This window comes from Sarcophilus harrisii, chromosome 2 (assembly GCF_902635505.1).
Source record: "Sarcophilus harrisii chromosome 2, mSarHar1.11, whole genome shotgun sequence".
In the NCBI taxonomy this organism is placed as follows: domain Eukaryota; kingdom Metazoa; phylum Chordata; class Mammalia; order Dasyuromorphia; family Dasyuridae; genus Sarcophilus; species Sarcophilus harrisii.
In genome coordinates this window covers 194845096-194871797 of record NC_045427.1, presented here as the reverse complement: position 1 = coordinate 194871797, position 26702 = coordinate 194845096, and the positions used below count along the sequence as shown (strand labels likewise).

At 34.6% G+C, this 26702-nt stretch overlaps 1 protein-coding gene across 7 annotated transcripts in view; it reads right to left on the bottom strand.

Annotated features, from left to right (window-relative positions):
* ASAP2 (ArfGAP with SH3 domain, ankyrin repeat and PH domain 2) overlaps nucleotides 1-26702 on the bottom strand; it is a 259957-nt gene that overhangs the window by 130325 nt on the left and 102930 nt on the right. For all 7 annotated transcript variants that reach the window (XM_031951206.1, XM_031951202.1, XM_031951204.1 and 4 more), the window contains exon 3: nucleotides 20592-20737. In XM_031951206.1, the coding sequence (XP_031807066.1) occupies nucleotides 20592-20737 (146 nt within the window). The remainder of the gene's footprint in view (nucleotides 1-20591; nucleotides 20738-26702) is intronic.

The following is a 26702-nucleotide window of genomic DNA, read 5'->3' as shown; positions in this document are numbered from 1 at the left end:
TAGGCTTAAGTACTTGTAAAATATTGTATTGGTGAATCACCTAGTCTCTGAGAGTCTCCTCAGAGACCAAGCAGCCCATACTATATTTGATCAAGAATTCCACAATGACATCTTCAACAAGTAGTCATCCAAGCCTCTACTTAGTAAACAAGGAAAACCTACTGTGTCCACCACTGGAAAGATCCAATTATAAAGAATTAGTGCTACATTATGGTGAGCCTTATATCTGCCTTTCTGAAAGCTTTCCCAATTGGTCCTAGGTTTCTTATCTGGATAATACCTTTTCCCCATAAAGGCCTGAAGATAATCATCGTGCCCCAGCCCAAGTCTTTCTTCTCTAAGCTAAACAAACAGCTCTTGTTCCTTCCTTCAATCCAGGTATGAATATTAGTCTCTGTGGTCTTTTTACCACCCTGATTTAAGTGCTAGTTTGTCCATGTTCTTCCCACAAGATGTTACCCAGGGATGATCATGTTCTGGATGTGGTCTGAAAAAAGCTGAGTAACAGCAATAGCAGGGAAGTACTTACATGTGCTCTAAAGTTCATGACCCACTTTACTTACATTACTTCACAAAGAAACAGTGAATAGAGTGCTGAACTTGGAGTTGCAGTCTCAAATTATTCTAATTAGAGTTATTTATTGTTGGTTCTATAATTACCTATATAACATGGGGTCGCCTTTCATTTATAAAATGGGGAGGGGAGTATGTGTCAAATAAGATAATCCCTAGTCCTTTTCAGCTTTGTTTGGATCTAAGATTTTATGATCCTATGAGTTAGTTATTAAGTTAATATAATCATGTGAGATACTTAATAAGCATTATAACCCCTATTTTATATATTGGAAAAACTAAGATTCAGTACACTGTCTATTGCCATAAAACTACCAAGCTTCAGAGGTACAAGGATACAGTGTTTCTCCTGGACTCTTTTTATATTCAGTAACTGGCTCATTCCATCTAACACAGGAATGATTACAACCTCTTTTCTGGATACTACATCTCTCCTTAATGTAAGCTAGAAAGCTATTCAGCTTTTTTGGTGACCATGTCATACTGTAATTCATTGAGAGAACATGCTGAACAATATGGGCTAGCTATGCCCTCCACTTCCTTAAATCTGATTCTTATGAAGCTGATTTTTTTCTAAGCATAAAACTTTACATTTTCCCCTATTAAAATGCCATCATACTATATTTGGCTCATCATTATTACCTTCAGATTCCTTGACACTGTCATTATTTGCCATTCATTGGCAGTAAGGTCAAGGAGAAAAGGAAAAACGAACTGCAAATCAACTGAGGTGGAGAAGAGGAAGAGGGATGACAAAAAAATTTAATACAGTTTACTGCAAGTAAACTTATATGGTAAGGCAAGCAATGATGAGAACTGTGTAATTTGGTTCTATTTGATACAGATTCTTTGAATTGTGAGCATAGCTAAGCCTATCTTTGGTTTCCTAATATTCAAGGAGAGTATACCATGGTTGGAGGTGGGTGGTGATGGATATCAGGCATCTAAGATATGGGACTTGGGAATCAGGGGATATGGATTCAAAGTTTGAGCTATAATATTTACTAGACATTATATGCTTCAAGTGAGTCACTTAAACTTTCCAAGCTTCAGTTCTTTCATTTGTAAAATGGGAGTGATAATATTTGTACTAGCTACTTTACCAGTATGTTATAAGGTTACTGAATTCATACAAGTATTTAGCAAGGCTCCTAGTGTAGGAGACGGAGCACTGGGGCTCAGACAATGAAAATATGAGTTCAAATTCAACTTCAGACACTTATTAGCTGTTGATCCTGAGCAAGTCATGTAACCTCTGTCTTACTTTCCTCGAATGGGGAAATGGGGATAATATTAACATCTCCCAAGCAGATTGGTTGTGAGGAGAATATTTGCTGTTGGAATTTTTACAAACTGTTAAGCCATTAGAGTTGATAGAAACAATAATTATCTAATTTAGCATGGTTCAATATGATTGATTTGATCTTAGAAAGAGATATTTTGGGCCAGAACTTGAAACAAGGTACTAAGTACAAATGATGGAAACAATGTGTGTTCACACCTTTAGAGAGCTCATAAGTATATAAGTTCTCAATGGAGTTCACATGTTTGGGAAATTTCAGAGAGCATGCTGGGAGATATCCCACAATCCCACTCTCGGAGAAGTAGCATAAATATAGCTCCAGTGAGCCACTTGAGTTTCTTGGGAACATTGACTGGGGTCAGAGAGGAGCACCCTGGGAGGAAGCCCACAAGCCCTGTCTTTGAGGCAAAAGAGATTCATTGCATCTTCCAATTTGGTGCTGGCTGGAGGCTGAAGATAGAAGAGGCAGAAGCCAAGGACAAAGCTGCAAGATCTCTTGGAACTAAGCAGAGAGATAGGCCTGAGCTAACCGGGCTATATTGAAGGACACAATAAAAGATCTGAACTCTTTTATCACCTGGCTGTTTTGGAAAAAGAACACCACAATTTGCAAAGTGTAAAACTGTGTCTAGTACTACTGCTAGGCCTTGAGAATATAAATAAAAATATAACAATTCTCAAAGACCTTAAAAGCACTTATAAATCTTAAAATACTTTACAAAAGCAAATTATTATTTTTAAGATGTTTAGCTTTATACACAAACCCTTTATCCTTGAATTTATTGATTATTCTTCTGTTACTGCATACTAACTTGATCATTAATCTCTATCTGACACTACAGTATATAGGACTTTGACTTCAAAGTGACATGACAGAGAACTTCAAAGCACAGAAAAGTACTTCTCTCTTGCTTTCACTTGAGGCCACAGGCAAAAACAGAGTTTAGATGCTCCGTCTTAGCAAAGCTCAATGCCATTGGCTTTGTATCCCTTTCTGATTATTAGTTAAGGGCTGTACAGACAGCCTCAGGCGTACAATTTAAAAGAAGCCTTCCTCCAGGTCTGGCTGAGGAAAAAAACTCCAATGCCAAAAGATTACTGTACATCCCTGGTGCCCTGACAGCTTCTAACTTCAATTTATAAGTAATAAAATTTTTATGATCTAAGGGAAGAATTAAATTGTTCCTGGGAAACAGAACCAAAATATATCTTTCATTGCTCCAAGCAAGCACTGAATCTTACTCTTTCTCCTGTGGTTTCCAATTGAGAGACAAGTAGAAGACACAATGTAAAGAAATATCATTACTATTACTAATGTGGGCTAACAGTAATAACTACTTTGAGTTAGGGATATGAAACTAGTAGCAAAGAATAAGCAAATTAATAAGCTTTTCTTCTTAGTAGAGGTCATAGTAAAAGCAAAAATGTATAGACAGGCAAGGCTAGTAGTCATCAACAATAAAAACATCATGTTGATGTCATAACCTATTGTCTTCCCCACTGTTCTTTCAATCTCTTTTCAATCCACTGAACATTAGTCAACTACTCAGTGTTTAGGGGAGGTGCTGAGTAAGACAAAATTGTGAATATCCAGTCCTAATCCTCAAGAAGCTTAAAACAATACACATATTGTAAAGAAGTACATATTAAATAGTCCTCTCGTTTTGTAAATGTAAAAAGAAGGGCCTGAACTACATTTTTAAAGTGTAGTTTTAAAGAACTTTTAAAGTTCTTTTCACATCTAAAAGTCTAGAAGTATGTCAGACACAAAACACAAATTCCATCAAGAGAAAGAGCAATTCAACTTGGGAAGTGAAGGAGAAGATGTGACTAAAGAAGAACTAAAGACTTTTCAAAGTTGACATTATGTTATTCTTTAAATTCCTTTTTCAAAATCTTCTAACCCTTTTTTTCTTAACTGTCTACCTACCTGTAAGAAGCCTTTTATCCACACAAGCTTAGATTTTGATTATTGCTACTGAATATCAAAAGATCTATCTCATCTTTGATTTCTTCTCAAAGTCCCTTTACCAATATGAGATGCAAATGAAATTTCCACTCCCAATATTTGGTTTTAGCTTTTGGATTCCTTAAATCTGGCAAGTGGACAACATGAACTTAAACAACAGAGGTCAAGAATTCATAAATGCCTTTGTTGCTTGGTTCATTTAAAGATCTTATTTCTATTAATTTCTCCCTCTACTATTCATTCAGTTATACTTTATGACAAATTAAAAATAGGAAAAAAGGAGTTCAGCAAAACCAACCAACTAATTAATCATGTGAGACAGTATGTTTAATATTCCACATATCTTCTCCCTCACCTCTGAAACAAGGAGAGGCAGCTGCATTTTTTTCATTTCTTCTTGGAAGCCAGGCTTGATCATTATAATTATACATCATTTAGTTTCTGATTCTTGTTCTTTCCCTTTAAGTTGTTATATTTACTGTATATATTATTTTCCTAGTTCTGTTTACTTTAAAGAACGCCAAAAAACTAAGTCAGTCCCAGTCCTGAAAACATCTGTCCATTACAGAATATGGCAAATCTCCTTATATAGCCATGATTCTTAACAGAATCCTAATAACCTTTAGAATTTAGTACTTTCCCTTAAATATAAATTATCTTCCCAAAAAATCATATACCATTCCCTAATTGAGAAGTGAGTGAAAATTCACATTTTATTTTTCAGGACTTCATAGATCCATAATCTCAGCAAAGTGAATATTTCCTTCTAATAGCACAAGTGAAAGGTAAATCTCATCCATGTCTTTTCATCCTGTCCAAGCCTTGCTCACGTCCTTTCATGACTTCTTGATAGAGTGCCTACCCAATCCCTGGAGACCTTCCTCCATGTGAATGTTTTGCTCATATCAGTGTAGAGGACCAACTGTTGCATTCTGAGTACATAACTAGTCTACCTCCTTTTCTGATCATACATTTTCTATGCCACTTTTTGAGTGCAAGACATTATTGGTAATAAAGTGAAAGCTACTTATAGTGACAAACACTCTCTATTTTACATTTCATTATATCCAAATTTATGGGAAATCAGTTTAAATCAATAAAAAAAGTTTAATACTTTCAGATTCTCTAAAAGACAAAAATAAAACTAAAATAAAGTTCAATGAATCCTCAATATAGAAATGGGGGAGAGAATCATATACTTTAGTGAATAAAGAATTGCTTCTTCAACTTTTTATGATAGGGTGGTGTTGGGTGTTTAAAATCCTTTACAACAAACATGGCTCCTTCCTAAATTTACTTGTCTCCACACAATCTATAATCAAAATATACCTGACCAGGACTCTCTCTATCTTCTCTCACTCCATGCCTTTTCACTGGCTATCTCCTATGCCTGTAATAGTCTCCTTCACCTAGCCTCCTTTTTGGCTTCTTTTAAAAGTAAACTTAAATTTCACTTGTATATAAACTTACACAGTATTTCTTGTAGGTTGCCTCCCCCATTATGATGTGAGCCTTGTAAGGGTAGAAACTGTGATTTTGTTTTTCTTTGTATCCCTAGCACTTAATAGCACTTAATAAGTGCTTTCTGAATGACTGGTAAAAATGGGACTAGATACATTAAATCAGTAGTGTTCAAATTAAATAGAAAGGGATTCCTGCAGGTTGCATGTTGACTGAGAAAAACAACAAATGATCTGTTGATATTATCTGTGTTATACATAAAGATTTTTTATTATTTTGTTCAACATTTCACAATAAATTTTAATCTGGTTCCCATGACAGTGGGAAGTTTTGCTGGAGCTGGATACAGCAAGATGCTCAGGTTTGACATCTCCATACTAAATAATATCCTTGTTTTCAATTATTTGATTCATGAATTGAACCAATTAATTTTGGTAATGAGATCAAAGTAGTTTTTAACAGCTTCTTAATCAAGAAATACTTGAGGATGGTAGGTAGTCTATTGGATGAAGCTGTTGCAAGTCAATAAAACTTGAATTAAAATGTAGCATTTATTATTTGTATGACCTTGAGATATTTACCTAATCTCTGACCTACCCGATTATTATTATTATTATTATTATTAAAGTATTGCTGCTGTTGTCGTCGATAACAACAATAACATAGAAGAGCCATACTGAAAACAACATAGTTGTGAGGATGATGAGGGATTGATTCCTGAGGCATCTACACAGGATGGAAAAAATCTCAGACCACAATAATCCAAAAAAGGAATAAAGGAAACCAAAGACAACAATGAATAATTTATATATCTACTTTCCCAACTGTGTACAAGCTTTATGAGAACTGCGTAGCTTGAATTAAGAGCATTATGAATGGGACCAGACAGGCTTTCACAAACAATATTCTACAAGAGAATAGATCTTTACCATCACACAAGTATCTGAAAGATGTAAGAAATACAAGGTCCTACTTTTTTATTATCAAAACTTTTAATTCATTAGAATTAGATTTAATTAAAATTAGAATAAATGTTGCCTTAAAAAGATTTTTTTGCAAAAAGGTGTCTTCCATTCATACATCACTACAATTATGTGTTAGACACTGTGCTGAGGAAACAAACACTAAAATGAAATAATGTTTGCCCTCAAGAAACACTAACAAAGGGAATAACTTGAACATATGTGGATAGACTGTGACCTGCATCAACAGAAGAAACATTCACATCAATCCTCTTATTTTATAAATGAAGAAGCCCACTACATTTTTATTTTGTTACACATAAAACAGATTTAAAAGCTTGTACAGAATCATACAGGTAACAAATAGTGCCAGAATTTGAATCTGGTTTCTCTTTCTCCAATGTCCTTCCAATTATATTGAATATGGAAATTTAAATATATAAAGAAGATTCTTTTAAGAGATCTCAAGCAGGATAAATTACTTTCAAATACAGCCTTATGCTTAAAAAGTATTCTAATAGTCTCACAAGAGGATTTTTTTTCTTTTAAAAATTATTTTTTATGGTTTTACATTTTTTTTACATATTTCCATAAGAATCATGTTGGGAGAGAAAAATCAGGACAAAAGGGAAAATTCACAAAAGAAAAAAAAAAAAAAGATGAAAATACTACGCTTCAATCTACATCCAGTCTCCATAGTTCTCTATCTGGATGGGAATGGTATTTTCTACCTAAAGTTTATTGGAGTTATCTTGGATCATTGAATTGCTGAGAAGAACTAACTATGTATTACAACTGATCATCATACAAGCTTGCTGTTGCCGTGTACATTTTCTTGGTTATGGGACAAGAAGTTTATTTGTTTGTTTTTTAAATATTCATTCCCTCACAACTTCCAGTAAAATCCTAACCCAATTCTTCATCATATTGCAGAAGTGATTTTGGATTTCAGCAAAGAGTTAAGATCTTAATTTAATCTGGAAAGTACAGACCCAGACAAAGTAGGTAGATTTTGTTACTATCTATTTTACTTTATTTTAATAACTTTTTATTTTCAAAATACATGCAAAGATAGTTTTCAACATTCATCCTTGCAAAACCTTGTGTTACAAATTTTCTCCCTCTCCACAGCAATTAATCCAATGTGTTAGAAATGTGCAATTTTTCTATACATAGTTCCACAATTATCATGTTGCACAAGAAAATCAGATCAAAAAAGGGGGAAAAAGAAAGAAAACAAGAAGCAAGCAAACAACAACAAAGAAGATATTTTTACAATAATAGTATTTTTACTATTGTGATCTACACTCAGTCCCCATAGTCCTCTTTCTGGATGCAGATAGCTCTCTTCATTAAGTCTATTGGAATATGCCTGAATCACTTCATTGTCGAAAAGAATCACTTCCATCAGAATTAATCATCATATAATCTTGCTGTTGCTGTGTACAATGTTCTCTTGGTTCTACTTCACTTAGTATTAGTTTGTGTAAACCTCTCCAGTCTTTTCTGAAATCATCATGCTGATAGTTTTTTACAGAGCAATAATATTCTATAACATTCATATACCATAACTTATTCAGCCATTCCCCAAATGATGGGCATGCCACTACACAAAGGGCTGCTATAAACTTTCTTGCACATGTGGATCCTTGTCCCTTTTTTCTCATCTCTTTGGGATACAGACCTGGTAGAGACACTGCTGGATCAAAGGGTTTGCATAATTTGCCCTTTAAGCATAGTTTCATGTTGCTTTCCAAATGGTTGGACTAGTTTATAACTCCTCCAATAATGCATTAATGTCCCAATTTCCCACATCCCTCCAGCATTCATCATTATCTTTTCCTGTCATTTTAGCCAATCTGAGAGGTGTACAGCAGTACCTCAGAGTTTTCTTAATTTACATTTCTCTGAGCAATAGTGATTTAGAGCATATTTTCACGTAACTATAAAGTTTTAATCTCTTTATCTAAAAATTGTTCATATCCTTTGCATATCAATTGAAGAATGGTTTGTATTCTTATAAATTTGAGTTAATCCTCTATATATTTTAGAAATGAGGCCTTTATAAGAACCCTTAGATGTAAAAATTTTCCTCCAATTTTTTGCCTTCTAATCTTGTCTGCATTGGTTTTGTTTGCATAAAAACCTTTTAATTTAATAGAATCAAAATTATCTGTTTTTGCATTTCATAATTTCCTCTAGTTCTTTGACCATAAATTCCTTCCTTCTCCACAAATCTGAGATATCCTTTGTTCTTTTAAGGTAAGTTTTATTATCCCAATCTGAGATTATGGGAGATTAAAAACTTCTTCTAAGTCATGTTCTGAATCAGTGGCTGTCCAAACTAGAACCTAGGCCTCCTAATTCTTAGCCTGCTAATGGTTTTCATACCACATCAGCCTTCCTATTGGGACTTAAATGGTAACACATTAGGAACAAATATTTCTGAATAAAAATGTACTCTGAGAGAGAAAAATGAAGAATCAGAGTTTGAATTTAAATCTTAACTCTGCTATTTACTATCTTATTTCTCTCTGGATCTCAATTTCTTCCGCTATAAAATTAGAGTAGGACTAGATCATCTCTAATGTCCTTTCTAACTTAAACAGTCTGTGATAAACTTGCTTCCCGATTCTGCTGCCCCACCAGAGAAATGGGGATTGGAGAATGGAGAGGAAAATCAATAGATTACTGTAATCAAAAGGTCCTTTTGTCCTCCTAGGAGGAAGATGGTCTCCATCTAAAGAAGGAATTGGTTCATCCTAAGTGGTAACACGGAACTAATGCTTCCATTTAACTTTATGTTATCATTCAAGTTATCATTTCCCCTTCCCCCCTTTTCTTGCACAGAGCAGTCTGGGCAGATTTTCAGGGAATTTAAAAATGAAATAAAAACAGGCCAGTGTTTGTACATTCTTATCTTCAGTATGTAAAAAGAGACCTTTTTTGTGACATAGTCACTGCTCAGGAAACTAATATAAAACACACACACACGTACGTTCCTACAAAAAGAGCCATCACCAAGCAGATGCTTCCAAAGCTGCCTTCTTGGCAATGAAACCGGGCTGATAGTTTGTTTAATTAAAAAGGGGAGGGGGAAGAGCCCACACAGATCCTCAGTGTTTAACAAAACTGAAAGATCAAAATGGACCAGCTGGCAGAAACACTCTGGCAACTTTCACACCAAGGGAGAAAAAAAGTGAAACTATTGACCTGGTTTCTGCTTTTAACACTACTTCTCTGGTACTCACAACTACTTTGATCTTTTGTGCTTTATTGTGGAGATGGAAGAAAAAAATTTCTTTTCTCCTCACTCTGAAATATGCTGGAAATTTCACAAGAGTAAAAATGTCAATAAAGCCTATGCCTGGGACATAGAGGTAATACTGAAGAAAAAGAGCAACTTACTATATTGGAATTTTGTTCTTCTCAAGTTCAGAATATACAAATACCTTTAACTAAATCACCAAAAATAAAAACTCTAATTTTATCAACTCAAGGAACACTAGACCCAGAGTTAGAAAAGCTAGTATTAAGTCCTAGTTCTGCTATTCACTTGCTGTCTGACCCAGGGAAAGTTTCTTAATTACTCAGAGCCTCAAATTTCCTAATAAGACAACCAAGGATAATAATACACTTGTACTGTCATTTCAGAGTTGTCAGGATGTGATAAACTATTATAATGGCCTGAATATAGGTTTATTACTTGAGAACTCCAATAAAACTTCTGTATAAGAAAATTAAATAACATTGACTGTAGGTCACATTCAGGTTTTATAAATATCAGAATGTTAGAGAAAATGTGTAGCACATATTCAGATCAATAATATTATGAGTAAATCACTAAACATCAACCATTAATGACAATCAAGCAAAATCATTTATGTCAAAGTACTTTGTAAATTATTTTGTTACCATTTAACTATACAAACAGTGATCTACATAAGACAATACCTATATAAATTACCTGTCAAACTTTAGAGTTTGATGAAATGAATAATCTGGAGATCCTATCATAAAATCACAACAGAATGGAACTTATGATTCAATTACCTTTAAAATGCAAATAAGCCTCACTAAAATATCTATAGTGATTTACTTTTTATTTATCATTACACCAATATAATCTAGATGAAAGATAAATGATTATAAAAGTGGTTGGTCTTACTTGTAAAGCAGAGTAAATAGCTTGAGAATTCCAACAAATACATACCAACTCCTCAGTGCCTGAAATATTCCTTATATTGGACAAAGATTTTTATTTTTCAGTTAAAAAAGTAAAGTTTAGAATAAAAATAAGCCCTGAGAGAATTAGCATATTTAAGTATATAGTAAAAAGACTGATATCAGAATCATTCCTGAGAGCAGAGGCAAATTATAAGGAGAGATGGCTTCCAGATGCTGGTAGGGATAAGGAAAAAATGGGACACTAAGGTATTGTTTATAGAATTGTGAACTGATTCATTCATTCTGGAGAGTAATTTAAAACTGTTACCAAAAGGCATAGAACTATGCATGCCCTTTGACTCAGCAGTACCTCTAGCAAGTGTATATCCTAAAAAGATTTTTTTTTAAAAGAAAAGAAAAAAGAAAAAGGGCCTTTATCTTTGAAAATGTTTATAGCAGCTCTTTTTGTGGTGGCAAAGACCTAAAAATTGAGGGAATGCTTATCAGTTAGAGAATGGCTGAAGTTGTGGAATATGATTATAACAGAATATATTATTGTGTCATTGTGTTATAAGAAATGTCAAGTAGGATGCTTTAAAAAAAAAAACCATTAAAACTTTTACAAACTAATGCAAAGTGAAGTGAATAGAACCATGAGAACATTGTATACAACAGCAATAATGTACAATGATCAACTGTGAATGACCTAGAAATGTTTTTTATTATTACATGTAATTTTTATTCTTTTTACATGGAATTGTAATTTTACATGTAATTGTAATACATACATATATATATATATATATATATATATATATATATATATATATATATATATATTTGTTTTATATATATGTGTATATAAAACAAAAAAAATTTTTTTTAAGGCATTTCAGTCAACTTTCTGGTCGACTACTATTGAAATAATAGACCAGAAAGTCTTTCCAGACCAACAGTTTCTTACACGTTTTCTTCCTTTTATTAGATAACCTGCTTAAGGACAAGAACTGACTCACGTTTTTAACTTATATCTTCAATGCTTATTAAAAACTTAAAAAATGCTTTTTCATTCACTCACTTATACTTTAAAGGCTATGGAGCATACCTGGAGCTGGACCCCTTCTCCAGAGAGATTTGGTGTGGCTTTTTCCAATAGATCATGTATGTTGGCTTGATATTCAAAAACTTGGTCATCTCTTCAAGGGCCAGGGTTTCTTAGTAGTTAACCTTATCTATATATGCAGGGCCAGAGTAAGTCCCCATCTCCCTTTATAAAGGAAAGCCTTCAGATTCTATGTTGTTACACTAAACCATGCTATTTAGATTATTAGTTTTCAAGACAATTAGAAGCAGCAGCTGGGTGATAAGGGATGGTTAAGGAGTTAAGAATATTAAAAGTCAGTCACTAGAAGTAGAAAAGTCCAAAAGTCTATAGATGCTGAAAACAAAGGCAAACAGATGCACCCCATCCCAGCTTCAATAATCAACGAGGGCAACACTATATTGCATCCAAGAAGTTATAATTTTAACTAATGTTTGTAAGATAAACCTGGGTCATGAAGAAAACATGATTCATCATTCTGTTAAACAAGGCAGGGAATTCAGAAAAAATTAAAAGTATTTAATGTGTGGATGCTTAAAGGATCAAGCTTTAGTTATTTGGCAAATTCATTTATAAGGAACACAATTTCTCAGGTAGGAAGAGGTAAATAGAGTTCAGGAAGACCATTCAATAAACAGAGAAAGGTTTAACAAAGGCTCAGAGGAATACCAACACACAGATGGTTGGGAGTTGGGGAAGAAAGAATGGAGCAAATCTTTTAAAACTTGAAATATACATAAAAGTTGTAGCCTGCTTTGTCCACAAATCTGAAGTGCCCCATCATCCAGGGAAAATGCTACAAGCCCTTTAATTTCCTTTAGGGGATCTTTTTACCCTTTAAAAAGAACCACTCATTGAACAATTTTACTATAAAAAATTCTATGGAGCCTTTTAATATCCATTAAACAAAATCTAAGCCACCCACTGAAAAGCATGCCACAGACACAATCCCATTGGCAAAAAAACCATAGAACATTCATATTATAGTACCCTAAAGAAATATGTTTACTAGTCAATAGAATTCTTATTTGCAGTTCAAGGAGGTAAACCCCATTACATTCTCAATCTTCTATACTGCATCATATTAAATAAAATGGACAGAATTGCTAAAAGATTGTAATTTCAGCCACTGACAAAAGAATATCTAATATATACTTAATATACCTAATAAAAATAATATACTTTGAGTCAACCTAATATTGCATCTATTTGATAAAATTTCCAGTGAATCTTCACAATTCTTTCATATCTTTTCATCAATTAGTTGGTACATTATACTTTTTCACTTATAGACTGAGACATATAGATAGCTCTATAAGAATGGAATATCCATTTCAATCCTATTACAATGCTTTCTTTGTGGCATAGAGGTAAAACTGGGCTTTTGAAAGTTATGTCAGCAAGCTCCAGTTTGGGAAATTCTACCAAACTGGAAAGACTTTAAGTATGGCCCAATCATGAGTTGTATGTCTATCATTCAAGGACAAATTTTCAGAAAGCCTTATCACCTGAAATATTGCTATTAAGTGATGTACTGTTTTAGTCATATAAATATGTAGACCATCTTCTGAGGCACAGCAGAATTATTTGCATTGGTGAAAGAATATTTATATGGATAAAACTATAAGTCCTTCAATTACTGTTAAAAAAAAAAAAAAAATGGAGACAAAGAAAATGTAAGCCAAACACAGTAATCAAGGCTTTGAGAACAGATGATACCCTAGATGTTGTAGTTAAAAAAAAAAAAAAAAAATTGGGAGGGAAAGCTTGCTTAAACATATATATTGAAATCCAAAAGGAAAAAAGATTCTTCCGACAATCAGCTCACACTGATTTCTTGACAGAAATAGTTGGATTTTGAGGAGAAGCGAAAAATGAAAGGGAGGGAGGGAGGAAAGGAAGAAGGGAGAGAAAGAAGGGGGGGGGGAGGAGAAAGAATGTAAGTTCCTTGTGGGAATATGCTATTACTTTTTTTTCTGTAATCTTACCACTGATCACAGTGCACCTGGTCTTATTACACTTAATAAATGTTTGTTGATTAGCTTTCTTTCCTTATCTATGGGAGGCAGTATGATTCCACAGGGGTGACAACAGGATAAAAACTTGGATGCCACATATTTTAATTTCTTCCCTAACAGACTATTTATTTAGCAAGACTCTGGGCATTCAATGGAAAACAAAAGATGATAGTCTTAAAGTATTTAACAAATCAGAGTGATAAACTTTGCCAAGGCTACTATTATTCCTTAAGATTTATAAAATGAAGACACCTTCCCATTAGTAAAACTTTAACTTCCTAATGCACCTTATAAAGCAAATATCCACCCTGATTATTTATGCTCTTCCTGCTCTTGCATCCTCTTCTAGACTCTATAGGTCTAGAGAACATGAGAATATGAATCATGGAGAATATCTGAACCACTAGAACTGACCTGCTAAGTGACAATTTATAACTTCTTAGCAGCTCTAGACTTAAAAGATGACCCTTTCGCTCCTGTTACTTTAAACATAACCTTTTGTGTTTTTTTAAATTAAGAATTAATAAACATTAAACATTTCAATACACAAAGAAAAAACAGAAAGAGGAAATGTTTAGGAAATTGTGAACTGTGATGTTTACTTTATGTTCCTCTTACCATGTACAAGTTTTTTTTTCCTTTTTAATAAGATGAATCCAAATTTAACTTAGTAGTTCTAACATGCTTTAACTGTCTCCTCTCGAAATTCCTTTTACTCTTTTATGTTTATTTTTTTAAAAAACAATTCACTGATGATCTCTCTTTTCTTTTATAATTATCATTATTCCTTTATTCACAGTCTCACCCCCCCCACCTCCCATGAAAATATTAAAAATGTAACTGGGGAAAATATTAAATAAATTTAAAAGAAAATATTAAGGAAAAACAATTTTACACATTGGACACATCTAAAGCATTATCATCATTCATATAGCACCTTAAGGTTTGTAAAGCAAACAAATGTTAAATAACTTTGTCCTGAACAACTCTGGAAGTGGTTTTATTATTATTATTCCCATTTTACATATGAGGAAACTGAGGCAGACAGGTTAAATGACTTTGTCCAGGATAACACAACTCACTAATAATGTACCGCTGGCTCAAAGACGTGTGTGTAGCTCAGTAATACTTTAGATAAAGTTCCAAGTTATTTTTCAAGATAGTTGGACCACTTAGCTCCTTTAACATCAAAGTAGCATGCAGCGCCCTGTCTTCCATAGGCCCTCAACTTTTTTTTTTTTTTTTGGGGGGGGGGGAGGCATCATTTTCCAACCTAATTCATATGATTTAGAATCCCAGAGTTGTTTTAATTGTATTTCCCTTATTTGAGCAATATGGAGCATTTCCACATAGCTGTTAAGAACTTGGATTTCTTCCTTTGAAAACTGCCTACTCAACTCCTTTGGCCATTTATTTAAAAGGGAAATTGCTCTTATTCTTAATGTTTGTATTAATTTATCATATCTTGGACAATAAATCTGATAGAGATGATTAGAATTAGGCTACAAACATTTCCCCCAATTAATGGTTTCCCACTGAAATTTAAATTAGCTGATTTTATCTATGTAGAAACTTTAATCAAAAATTTCCATTAAGTTCTTGATCTCCATACTTGTTTGATTAAGAACTCTCCCCTTATCCATAGTTATATAAGGTTATCTCCTTTCAAATTTTAAAAATCTGTTTATGATAGGGCCTTTTATATATAGCTGACTTTGCCCTTTTACCTAGGTCTTCTTCTAATGTGCCACACATAGACACAGACTATTGTTCCCCTCCACTGCATCACACAATCTTACCGCTTCTTAGGAAGCCTAAGAATCTTATGAAATATTCTCATGTATATTTTTAAAAATCAGCTTTCTTGTTCATTTAGCTTTAAATGATTTTATTTTATTTGATTTTTTACTTTGTCTTTTTCTTTGCCTATCAACCCTCCCACCTATTGCTTTGGGGATTGTAAACAAACCAACACTATCTATTTTTACTTTACTGAACTTATTGAAGAAATAAAAAAGTAGAATGACCATCCTGTTGTCCCACCCCACCATTCCTTGCAATCTCACAATGCAAAACATGTTCCCTGGCCACCAATCCCCTATGTGTGTTGTCTTTCCATGAGAGAATGTGGAAATAGCTAGATGGCTCAGAGAAGAGAGCACTGGTCCTGGAATCAGGAAGACCCGAGTTCAAATCCAGTTCCCACTTATCAGTTATGTGACCCTGAGTAAGTCCCTTAACCTCTATTTGCCTTAATCCACAGAATGGCAATCCTCTCAAACACCTTTGCTAAGAAAGGCCCATATAAGGAAACAAAGAATCAAGACAAGTCTGAACAACCAAACAACACTTAACATTAGCATGTAACATTGAAAATAGGGACTCTCACTTTTATTTGCATACCAATATTTAGCATAGTTCCTGGAATATAATAACAAACACTTAGTACATTCATTGATTCATATTCTATTAATTACTAATAATTATTATTAATAGTAGGAAAGCAAATTGGGGGAGAAAGAAGCAAAGTCAGGGTAGGAAAAAACCACCAAACATAATTCCAAATTCTCAATCCCTTCTTAGCCCTTATTACCTTCAGAACACACTTAATGTTCTACCTTCTTTGAAAGAAATTATATTGATCCAGCCATTCTGGAGAGCAATTTTGAACTATGTCCAAAGGGCTATCAAACTGCATACCCTTTGATGCAGCACTGTTTTTACTAGGATTATATCCCAAAGAGATCTTAAAGAAGGGAAAGGGATCCACATGTGCAAAAATGTTTGTGGCAGTCCTCTTTGTAGTGGCTAGAATGGAAACTGAGTGGATGCTCATCGTTGGAGAATGGCTGAATAGGTTATGGTATATGAATGCTATGGAATATTATTGTTCTATAAGAAACGATCAACAGGATGATATTAGAGAGGCTTGGAGAGATTTACATGAACTGATGCTAAGTAGGATGAGCAGAACCAGATCACTACACTGCAACAAGATTATATGATGATCAATTCTGATGGGCGTGGCTCTTTTCAACAATGAGAAATTCCCACAAAGAACAACAGCTAAAGGGAATTTCAGAGTTGCAGTTGAACTTGCTCATTTTACAAGTAAGGAAACTGAGGTCCAGAAATGGGAAGTGACCAGCAGAGATGGTATTCAAATCAATAACTTAACTTCAGATCTAGTGTTCTTTTCAAGCTAATTGCTTTCATTTCCATCTCCACAAGGAAGAGTCATACCAGAACTTATAGTTCAGCATTGCTACTAATGCATATAACATGATCTATGGAGAAGAAACATCTTTCCAAGGCCATTTAACATCCCATCAAAAATCTAGTGTGCTGTAGTAATTACTTAACTCTAAGGCAAGAGATTACCACAGCATAATGTTACCACCCATGCTTCACAAATTTCTAAGACAAGGCTAATTCTGAAAGCAGTGTTTAATAGCTCTTTTAAAAAACCTGAGGGAAAGCTAATTGATGCAGTGGATAGAGAACCAGCCCTAAAATCAGGAGGATGTGAGTTCAAATCTAGCCTCAGACACTTAACACTGTATGATCCTGGGCAAGTCACTTAATCCCAATAGCCTCAGCAAAAACAAACAAAAAAAAAAAATAACAAATAACAAGAACAAAAACAACCTGAGACTTTAGTCTTTTTAATTTTTTTTAATATTCAAATTACTTTTATATTTTCCAGTCACCTTTACTAAAATGATAGTGAGTTTTCCAAACTTATTCTATCAATAGAAAAGGCAAATTAACTAAAATAAGAAAAAGACTAAAAGAGCAGGCAGTAAGAATAACAGAAACAAAAACATGATAAACTTGAATTTATAACCCTCCTTTTAGTTTTTGTGGATTCCTTTAAAGTTCTAGATTCTTTTTTCCTCAAAAATAACAATAACAACAAAAACCCAACAATACTATTACTACCTTTATGGGTTGTTTTCTTTTCTTTTCTTTCTTTCTTTTTTTTTTTTTACCAGCTCATTATCCTTAACAGTACTAATAACTGACATATCAACTCTGTCCAGACATGTTATCATCACCCAGGGTATTCAAAAATGGCAAACAGCTAAGCAAAATTCTATTAACAATGACACCTCAAATTTTCCACTGCTCTACAAAGGTTACAAAGCAATTTCCTCCTAATATCTATTTATAAGTATCTACTGAAATTACTGCTATTTCCATTTTATAGATGACAACACTTGGGCCTAGAGGAGTTAAGTGACTTGCTAGTATGTGCCAAAACTGACCTGCCAGGGGACTGGGGAGAGATCATGGGAGGATGGACAACAGACAATATCCCTTCACTGAAAGAACCAGCAGTCCTCTTTACTTCATCAGATAATTTTTATGGATTGCTAAAGCCTTTATAAATATTCATCCCTTTGTTGCTAAGGTTTCCCCAAACTTATGTAACCTAGTTCTGAAACCACAGACATATAGTCAGCTTCCAAAGTCATACTGTGAAAGCTTCTCCAACCTGGTAGCTTTTAAGAATCTAAACATGGCACACATGCCACAAATTTTAGTAGTACTATCCAAAAATAACTTAAGGGAAATTTTTTGATATTCTTTGAAAGAAAGAAAAAGAAATTTGGGGCACTAATTTCAACACTCTTCTTATAAAGCGGAAGAATTATTTCTGCTCAAAAAACGGAGAAGCAGGGGCAGAAAAAGAAATCAAATGAGGCCCTGGTCTCAACTCTTGCAATGAATCAGTAGCTGGGCAGCCTCTGTTTTTTTCCCCTTTCTCATTCTTAACTAATAATACATTATGTTCCCTCTCTTGTGCTCTTTTGAGTGGAGACTTGTAAACCACTACCATCAGTCCAAGAATGAAGAGCTATTTATTCCCTTGGTCCAAGTATCCTGACAGGATAAATGAAAAAGAGCCTGTTGTTTGTAGCTACAGATGAAAGAAGGACATAGAACACATTAATAAGTCCCTGACCTGGCCATTTTTGACCTTTCTAGGCAAAGTCTGGCAGAAGCAAGCAGGAAAAAAGAATGGTGGGGAAAATGTACAAACCAATGTACACAACACGCATCTTAGCTCTTAATGAGCAATTTAATGTTTTACCCTTCTCCAGTGAGTACAAAGCTATAAGAATAGTAAATAACAAAAGGGCAGTCTTCAGAGAAAGCTTATTTTTGCTTCAAGACAAGCTAAACCCAGTACATTTGTGTAAATTTGATTACCAATTATATCTCACAGTGAGGGAGGAATAACAGTTGGGTATCATCAAGGTCTACAAATATTATGGGTGGATATTCAATAGAGGGTTTGTGGGAGTATATGGATAGGAAATATATAATGTAAATAGACTGCAAAATAAACTTGTAGAGAGAAACTTCAATGAGATCCCATTTCCCCAGTAGCAGCAAAAGAAATCTTAGGATCTTAAGTTCACACAATCAAGTCTGGACGAAATCATAAAGACCGCTTGATCCAATTTTTACAGATTTCATCTATCATTTTATAGATGAGGAAATTGAGACCAAGAGAGCTCTGATTTGTTGCCAAAGGAATGGTAGAATTTGAACCCAGACCTTCTAAAATCAGAGCCTATTGTCCTAATTGCTAGATAAAGCAAGGAGTTTTGCAAATTTTAAAGTACTATAAAACTTAGTTTTTTTGTATATTTTTCCATATTGCATTTTATTTTTGGAGCCTGGGTTTTTCTTTCTCTCAGGCTGGAAGTCATCAAGCACTTATAATCTATTCCTAAAACTGACTGTTAGAAAAGCTTTAACTTGTTTTGCTTTCAACCTGGGCCAGTTCAACACTCCTCAAGCAGTCTGCTATTCCGCCCTCAACCCCAAATCCCCACCTCAGGGCTCAGCATAATAGGGTCAGAAAATACAGTTGCCCAATTGGTTTTGGCTGCACCACAGCTCCTCATTCCAAAGCTAAAGTAGTCTTATAAAGCTCAGCCCTCCCCAGCAGCAGGAAGGACTGCAGGTGTGTGCCATCATGCCCAGCCTATTTTTCATATTTTACATGTTTCAAGTAAAAAGGAGTGAAGAGGGCATTGCTTCTCTAGTCCCTACACCTGGAGCTGCAAAAGCTCTTTATATTTTCATAACTTTAATTGCAGGTCACCTGGGACACCCTAAGATTCTAACGTATTTATTAAAGAAAGGCAGCATGACAGTGTACTGATTGTTCATTCAGGAAGGTCTGGGTTCTGCTTCTGGTTCTAACACATACCAGCCGGGTGAGCACAAACAAGTCCCATAACCTCTCAGGCCCTCAAGCTATTTTCTCAGATTATAAATTACAGATGAGCGGCTGATCTGTATCAGTGGAAGAGGTCTTTATAAGATAAAGAGTTTCCTACACTGATGAAATTATAAGTGTGGGCCAAAATTTTTTAAAAATCTGATATTAAAAATGAAAACGACTATCTGGAAATCCTTCCCAAGGGAAGAATCTCTACCATTAGAAATTACTGAATTAAAACCAAGAATGTTACAGAGCCTTCAACAGAACAAACACATTGTCTTGAAGTCACCTATTCGCCAGAATCTAAGTTGATGAATGAGAACAATTAGCATTTCTACATTGCTTTAAGTTTTGCACAGTGCTTAACAAGTATTATCTTATTTAATTCTCACAACAATTCTGGGAAGTGGGAGCTTTTTACAGATAAGGAAACTGAGGGAGACAGCAGTTGGTTAAATGACATGCCTAAGTCACAAAATTGTTAAAGGTCTGTATTCTAGACTCCAGGTCCAGTGCTATATCCACTACACCACCTGCACCTATTATTACAAACATAATGAAAATTAAAACTTTACTATATTCTAGTATCTTAGATGTTAATTATTCTGTTAGTTATTCTAAGATAGTCCAATGTTTTCATAAAATATAATTATTTTATGTACCAAGTATAAATCACTCAACTGAATTTTATGATGCATGAAATTGATACTTTTACTGAACTCACTTTCCAGTTAAAATAATTCAAAGATTGTCACAATTTAACTTATAGAAGGTCACATGCACAGCTCTTACCAGGTTCTTGAAAAGTGCGGTTAGTTCCTTTGTAAACACTGAAAATTTCAGGAATGCACTTCCTAAATCTGGATCATCTCTGCACACACAATTGCCACCAAATTTCTCCAGAGCTTGTGTATACTGTTCTTCATTTTCCACATGTGCTTCAAAAAGAGAGAGATATCACACCATTACTTTTGCAGCGACGGTTCAAACATTTTTGAACAAAGATCCTTTGGGGGATATGAGTGGAGATTCTGTTAGTTTTTTGAAAAACAAAGTCATGAATACATTATAAGTAATGAGCAAACCCCTCCGTGAAAATATGCTGCCCCTCTGAACAGAAAGAACTCAACCACTACTTATGTGCCAGTAACCCACTGGGAACCCAACAGAAAGACAGATAAGAACAACACAAACAGGAAAAGGCCAAGACATCAGGTTCTTTACAACAACCTATGATGTTCCAGGATATGACTACAATTCATATTCAGAATACTTGCATAAATTTTATGAGCACATATTTCTGGAAGAGCCTCCTTTGGTCAAAGGATGGCAAAAGTCTCAGGAGTCAAGTTAACTGACCAGTAGCTGTTTCAATAATTATGCTGGGAGGAAGGATAGGGGAAAAGGTTAGGGCCTTCCACATTCCAATCAATGACAAAGTTCTTCCTAGAAATTCAACAATAAAAAGTCTGTTCTCCTCTGCCCAGATCCCGACTATTTCAAGCCCAAGGACACACCACAGTAACTTCTCCCTTCTATGGAAGAGTAGGCACAGATGAATCAAACAACAAAAATACTTGTATGAGAATTCAACACATCTCCAGGACCAAGGATGTAATGGAGCCTGATAATTGTGGCTCAATCCTCCCCAAACTACAAAACCAGCTGGTAATCAATAAACATTTATTAAGCACCAACCAAGCCCGACATCAGAGTGTCGGGCACTCTGATAAAATATGGGGATACAGAGGAAAACAAAAACAGTCCCTGTTCTCAAGGAGCTTACTAAAAGTTTTAATAGGAAAGATAACTATGTACAAATAAGATAAATAAAGGATAAATTGGGAGATAACCTTAAAAGGAAGGTGCCAGCATTAAAGAAGATTCAGAAAAGCTTCTTGTAAAATGGAGGGCTTTAGCTGAGATTTGAGATCAGCAGATAGAGATGAGGAAGAGTGAGGATGGCAGACAGCCAGCGAAAATTACTCAGAACTAAGAGATGAAGCCAAGATTTGAACTTCTAACTTCAAATCCAATGTGTATTCCAATGTGCTAGAACCTCTCCTCTTTGTTAGTCCTGGGTAATGACAACACTAGATAGAGGAAGATGGATAAGAAGTGGGAGGGGAGATTGCTGGCCACCAAGATTTTTTCCCTCTAATTCTATATATAATAGTTCAATTTTTAATTGCTCAATTTCCATTTTTAGTCTCCTTTCTATTCCAATACTCCCTAATCCTCCCCAGTTCTTCAGACTGCCTATCCAAAGAGCATTTATGGGGCAAGGATTTGCTCCATATCATAAAGCAACCTATAAATGTGAGTTATCACTGTTTCTGCCATAAGTTATCCTGTTCATCAGTGACACAGTAAAGACTAGAACTCACAATTGTCTAGTGCAAGATTCTTTTGTCAACTATATAAAACTTCAGAGATATTATCTCCAAGGAAAAGAAAAGTCATCACCCATTCTAAATCTAATTTCCTGGACCTCAGAATGGAGATCATGGTGGGAGTGGTAGGGGTAATGACGTGTGCATTTGTGTTTGGAAATCACTCACTGCCACAGTGCCAGACTCCCATGACCCATCATGAGTGTACAAAGTACAAAAGCTTAGAAAAATTCTCTGACCTTGACCTTCAGTGACACTTTGAAGCCTAAGGAAATCCCTAAATGTATCTAGTTAGCACAGAGTAAATTGGTCTTGGTACTTATTCTACTTTTGGGCTTTTGGCATTCCCACAACAAATAGGTTAAATAAAGAATCTGTTAAGAGACTAAATCCTCTCAATTAATATGAAGAGGGAATGAAAAGAGAAGAAAAGGGAAATGGGAAGCAGCCTGACATATTTGAACTCGGGTCTTCCTGACTTCAGGGCTGATGCTCTATCCAGTACACCAAATAGCTGCTCCATGCATGGGTAATTTTTCAACATTGACCCTTGCAAAACCTTTTGTTCCAAATTTTTCCCTCCTCCCCATCCCATTCCCTAGATGGCAGGTAGTCCAATACATGTTAAATATATTAAAATATGTTAAATTCAACATATGGATACATATTTATACAGTTATCTTGCTGCACAAGAAAAATCAGATCAAGAAGGGAAAAAAAAATCTGAGAAAGAAAACAAAATGCAAGCAAACAACAACAGAAAGAAGTGAAAATGCTATGTTGTGGCCCTATATAATCTAAAAATATGGATTCTACTTCTGCCTGTGCCACTAACAATAAAATCCCAAGTAAATCAGAACCTTTTTCAGAATCGGTTGCTTCATCTATAAAATAGGAATGAGGCTATCTTCTTTACAAGACCAAATGAGGACAACAAGGCTAATTTAAGGTAAGAAAATGATCCAAATGCAAAACAACTTACTCAATTCATTTCAATCACAAAATGGAGGCTTAAAACAAAATGAAGTAAATTATGCTAAGTCTTTGATGGACAAGGGAAGACTCTCTTTGGAGTTCTTCCACTTGTTGCAGAATCTCTCACAGTAAAATTTTCCACAATCCTATCTACGTATGAGTAAATGCAACAATTTTTAATTTACTCCCATTCCTGTCATCTATCTAGTATTAATAATCATGTTATTTATGATCCTTTTTCCTTCTTAGAGATAATTCCAAGATTTTAATTGCTTGTACCACCTCTTAGTGATGCTTCAACAGTTTTTGCTATATTGTGATTAAATTCTTGTTGTGACTCAAAATCAAGTGAAAAGGTTGTATCCATGACTTACAATGGGGATAGCTAAGAAGGGATGGATGCATATGTGTACTTGCACTCTCTGCTTCCAAATGAGGGAAATACAGTGCAGCATTCCCTACCACCATGCTATTAATGTTCTGTATAGCCTTCTGGTAGTTTGAAAAGTCTGTATTTTGCCACAAGATGTTGTCTATGAGGGTCCAAAGATGAGGCCTTGATTGGTGTGATTTTAAGTGTGTGGCCTTTGGCCTTTCTAAATTTGGAAGGACTTCTCTGTCAGGGAGCATAAGGTCCTTAAATGACTTCCCTCACTCTGACATGGAATGCCATGGAGAGTGGATTCTCATTTGAGGCAAGAGAAAATCTATGTCCTTGTAATGGGCCCTTTTCCTCATAGTCTGCACTTTTATCAAGTCTCTATCACTATCAAATGTTGGTTGCCTAAATGAAGATTTGTCATCATTAAGGAAATCTCTATTGTCTTAGCCTTTCAGGTGGAAGTCAGCTATGAGCGTATGCTGTCAAGGCTGTTTGACAGCATCCTTTTGGATTTTGTTGACTTAACTGAGAAATTTAGTTATAGTTTAAGGTCAAGAGTGTTATCAATGATACTGCTTTAATTAAAACTCTATAGATATATAATACCAGGACATTCAGAATATTCAAAATCACATTAACAATGTCACTGCCACTGGCCTTAGGTATTTCAGTCCTACATGAGAAGATATCTCAAAAAGCATGGCCATAATATGATAGGCCCTATTATCCTGACTCCTCCAGCTATCCAAGGTCCTATACCTTATAGTTTTATTTGCTAGGTGTTGCCATGCTGGGTCTGGAGTAAGGAAGATTTAAGTTCAAATGTGGTCAGGGACATTTACCAGCTGCGTGAACCCGAGTAAGACATTTAATCCCCATTTGCCTCAGTTTTCTCATTTCTGTAAAATGAGGATAACAGTAGTACCTATTACCCAGGATTATTGTGAGGATCAAACAAAGTAATAAAAATAAAAGTGCTTAGCACAGTGCCTGACATATAATAAATGCTATATAAATGTTAGGAATTATTTATTTGTTAGTACTCTGGCAGCTCAATTCTGCCTCTGTGCTTTGGTACATAGTAGATCATGTCAAAGTCAAGAATCCTCATACATTTTAGTACTTTGGAACGTGGGTTTGTTCTTTATTTAATAAGAACTCAATGTGTCAAACACTCACCATGAGGGTTAGACATAATTGGAGATGTTCTAAAAGTATCACCACTCATCCTGCATATGGTTCGATGGTATAGTTTGTTCATCTATTGTATAATGTTTTGTCCAGCTTGAAGTTTTTCTCATCTTAAAAACTTTATATAAACTCTTTTCCAGAGAGAGCATGAAAAGGGCAGCATGAATCCTCTTTGTTTAAAAAGACATTGATTTTTGAAATTATCTTAAAATTCCATGGAACATCATAAGGTTTCTCAGCAAATAAATGTTTTGTCCACTTGACCTCTCTTGATGACACCTGAGTCATTCCGGTGGCCATACAAGATATATGGTTTCCTGACCAAGGCAACTGGAAGAGGAGCCTAAGTTGCCACTGAAAGGAGTATGCAAAAGATGGATAAGAAATAAGTTTTGAATCTTGGCACATCTTTAAAGGAAGTTGTGTTGGTGATGATAGTGATTTGTAAGATAGTTATCCTGAAATGAGTGCTGTAGGAGGTGGAAGATTATAATTATCAAATGTCAATGAATCTTTAAACATTCCCATGATGAGTTTTTCCCAAGATATAGCAATCCCAGTAGTTATCAGTCAGTAAAACAGAGTCAGGCAACCAGATTAAGTTTGGTATATGATGAATTCATCACAAATTTTATTTGAGTAAATTTGCCAGTTGCACAGAGAATTTTCTGTTTTCAAAGTTCATAATGTACCTAAAAATATGAGGTCAAATTTCTGTTTTGATACACAAAGGGTGGGTATTTCAACCACATAGTGCTATTCTGGACAAAATTTAAAGAAAAATCCACTAACCAGGAGCAGAATGATTGCACAATCTGAAGTATTGAGTTCCCTTGGCCATATTGCCCTTATCATTATGCAGTACACATTTCTTCTAGCAATTTCATCATTTGTTACAGTATTAAACCAAGATATGGTAATATTCTTACTTTTTTCTGTTCAGCAAAGTCTAAGAATCAGTCATCATTTCAAGGTGGGAATGAATGTGCCTAAAAAACTGGGACTGTAAAATGCATGAACTATTATTGTTTCACACTTACTTCCCCTTATTGAAGTATGGCATCATGATGCTTCTTTCTAGATGATTTCTAAAGGTAGAGGCTTCCCAGAGTACAAAGTAAGAGAATGATAAATGTGTACATCACCTGACAACAGTATTATATACCCTGAATTAAAACAAATGATGGGATAAAGTGCTTCCAATGCAAGTCTACATAATTGAGCCAATTTTCTTGGTTTCTATTCTTGTGTCACTTGGTAAAAGTATGTAGAAACCTCCAGGGAGTCAAAAATAAAAGTGTTATCAAGTGGCAAGAGATGCTTTTACTTCATATGCCCAACATGTTAGAGAATACAAAGGAGTAAATATGCTGCTTCAAGTTATTAAGTCCAAAAATTATGGAAAACCTAGCCATATGATTACAGGATCTTAGAGGGATTTGATGATCACTCTATCCAATTGCCTCATCTCACAGTTGAAAAAACTGAGGCCTAGAAATGCTGATGAGCACAACCACACAAATCAGACAAGTAGTAAATGGCAAAACCAAGATCTGAACCCAGGTCTTCTGACAAAATCCTGTGACTCCAAATCCAATGCTCTTTCTACATCAGTATATTGCCATAATTTCCCTCTATTCAGACCCATATAACATTTGTAATATATCTTGCATAGTAAATAGTTTTAATGTTTGTATGCATATATATTTTTCATCATTCATGTCAAGGACCATATGTTTCTGCACTCTATCACAATGTCTTGTACATAATACATCTCCAGAAATATATATATATATATATATATATATATATATATATATATATATATATATATATATATATATTAAAAGATATTGTTTTAATTTGCCTTAAGGTTTTTATTTTTTATTATAAACTAAGTGGGTACCTTTGAAAAATTTTTTTTTGCCCAAAGCAGTCCCAAAATAGGAATCTAAAATAAAG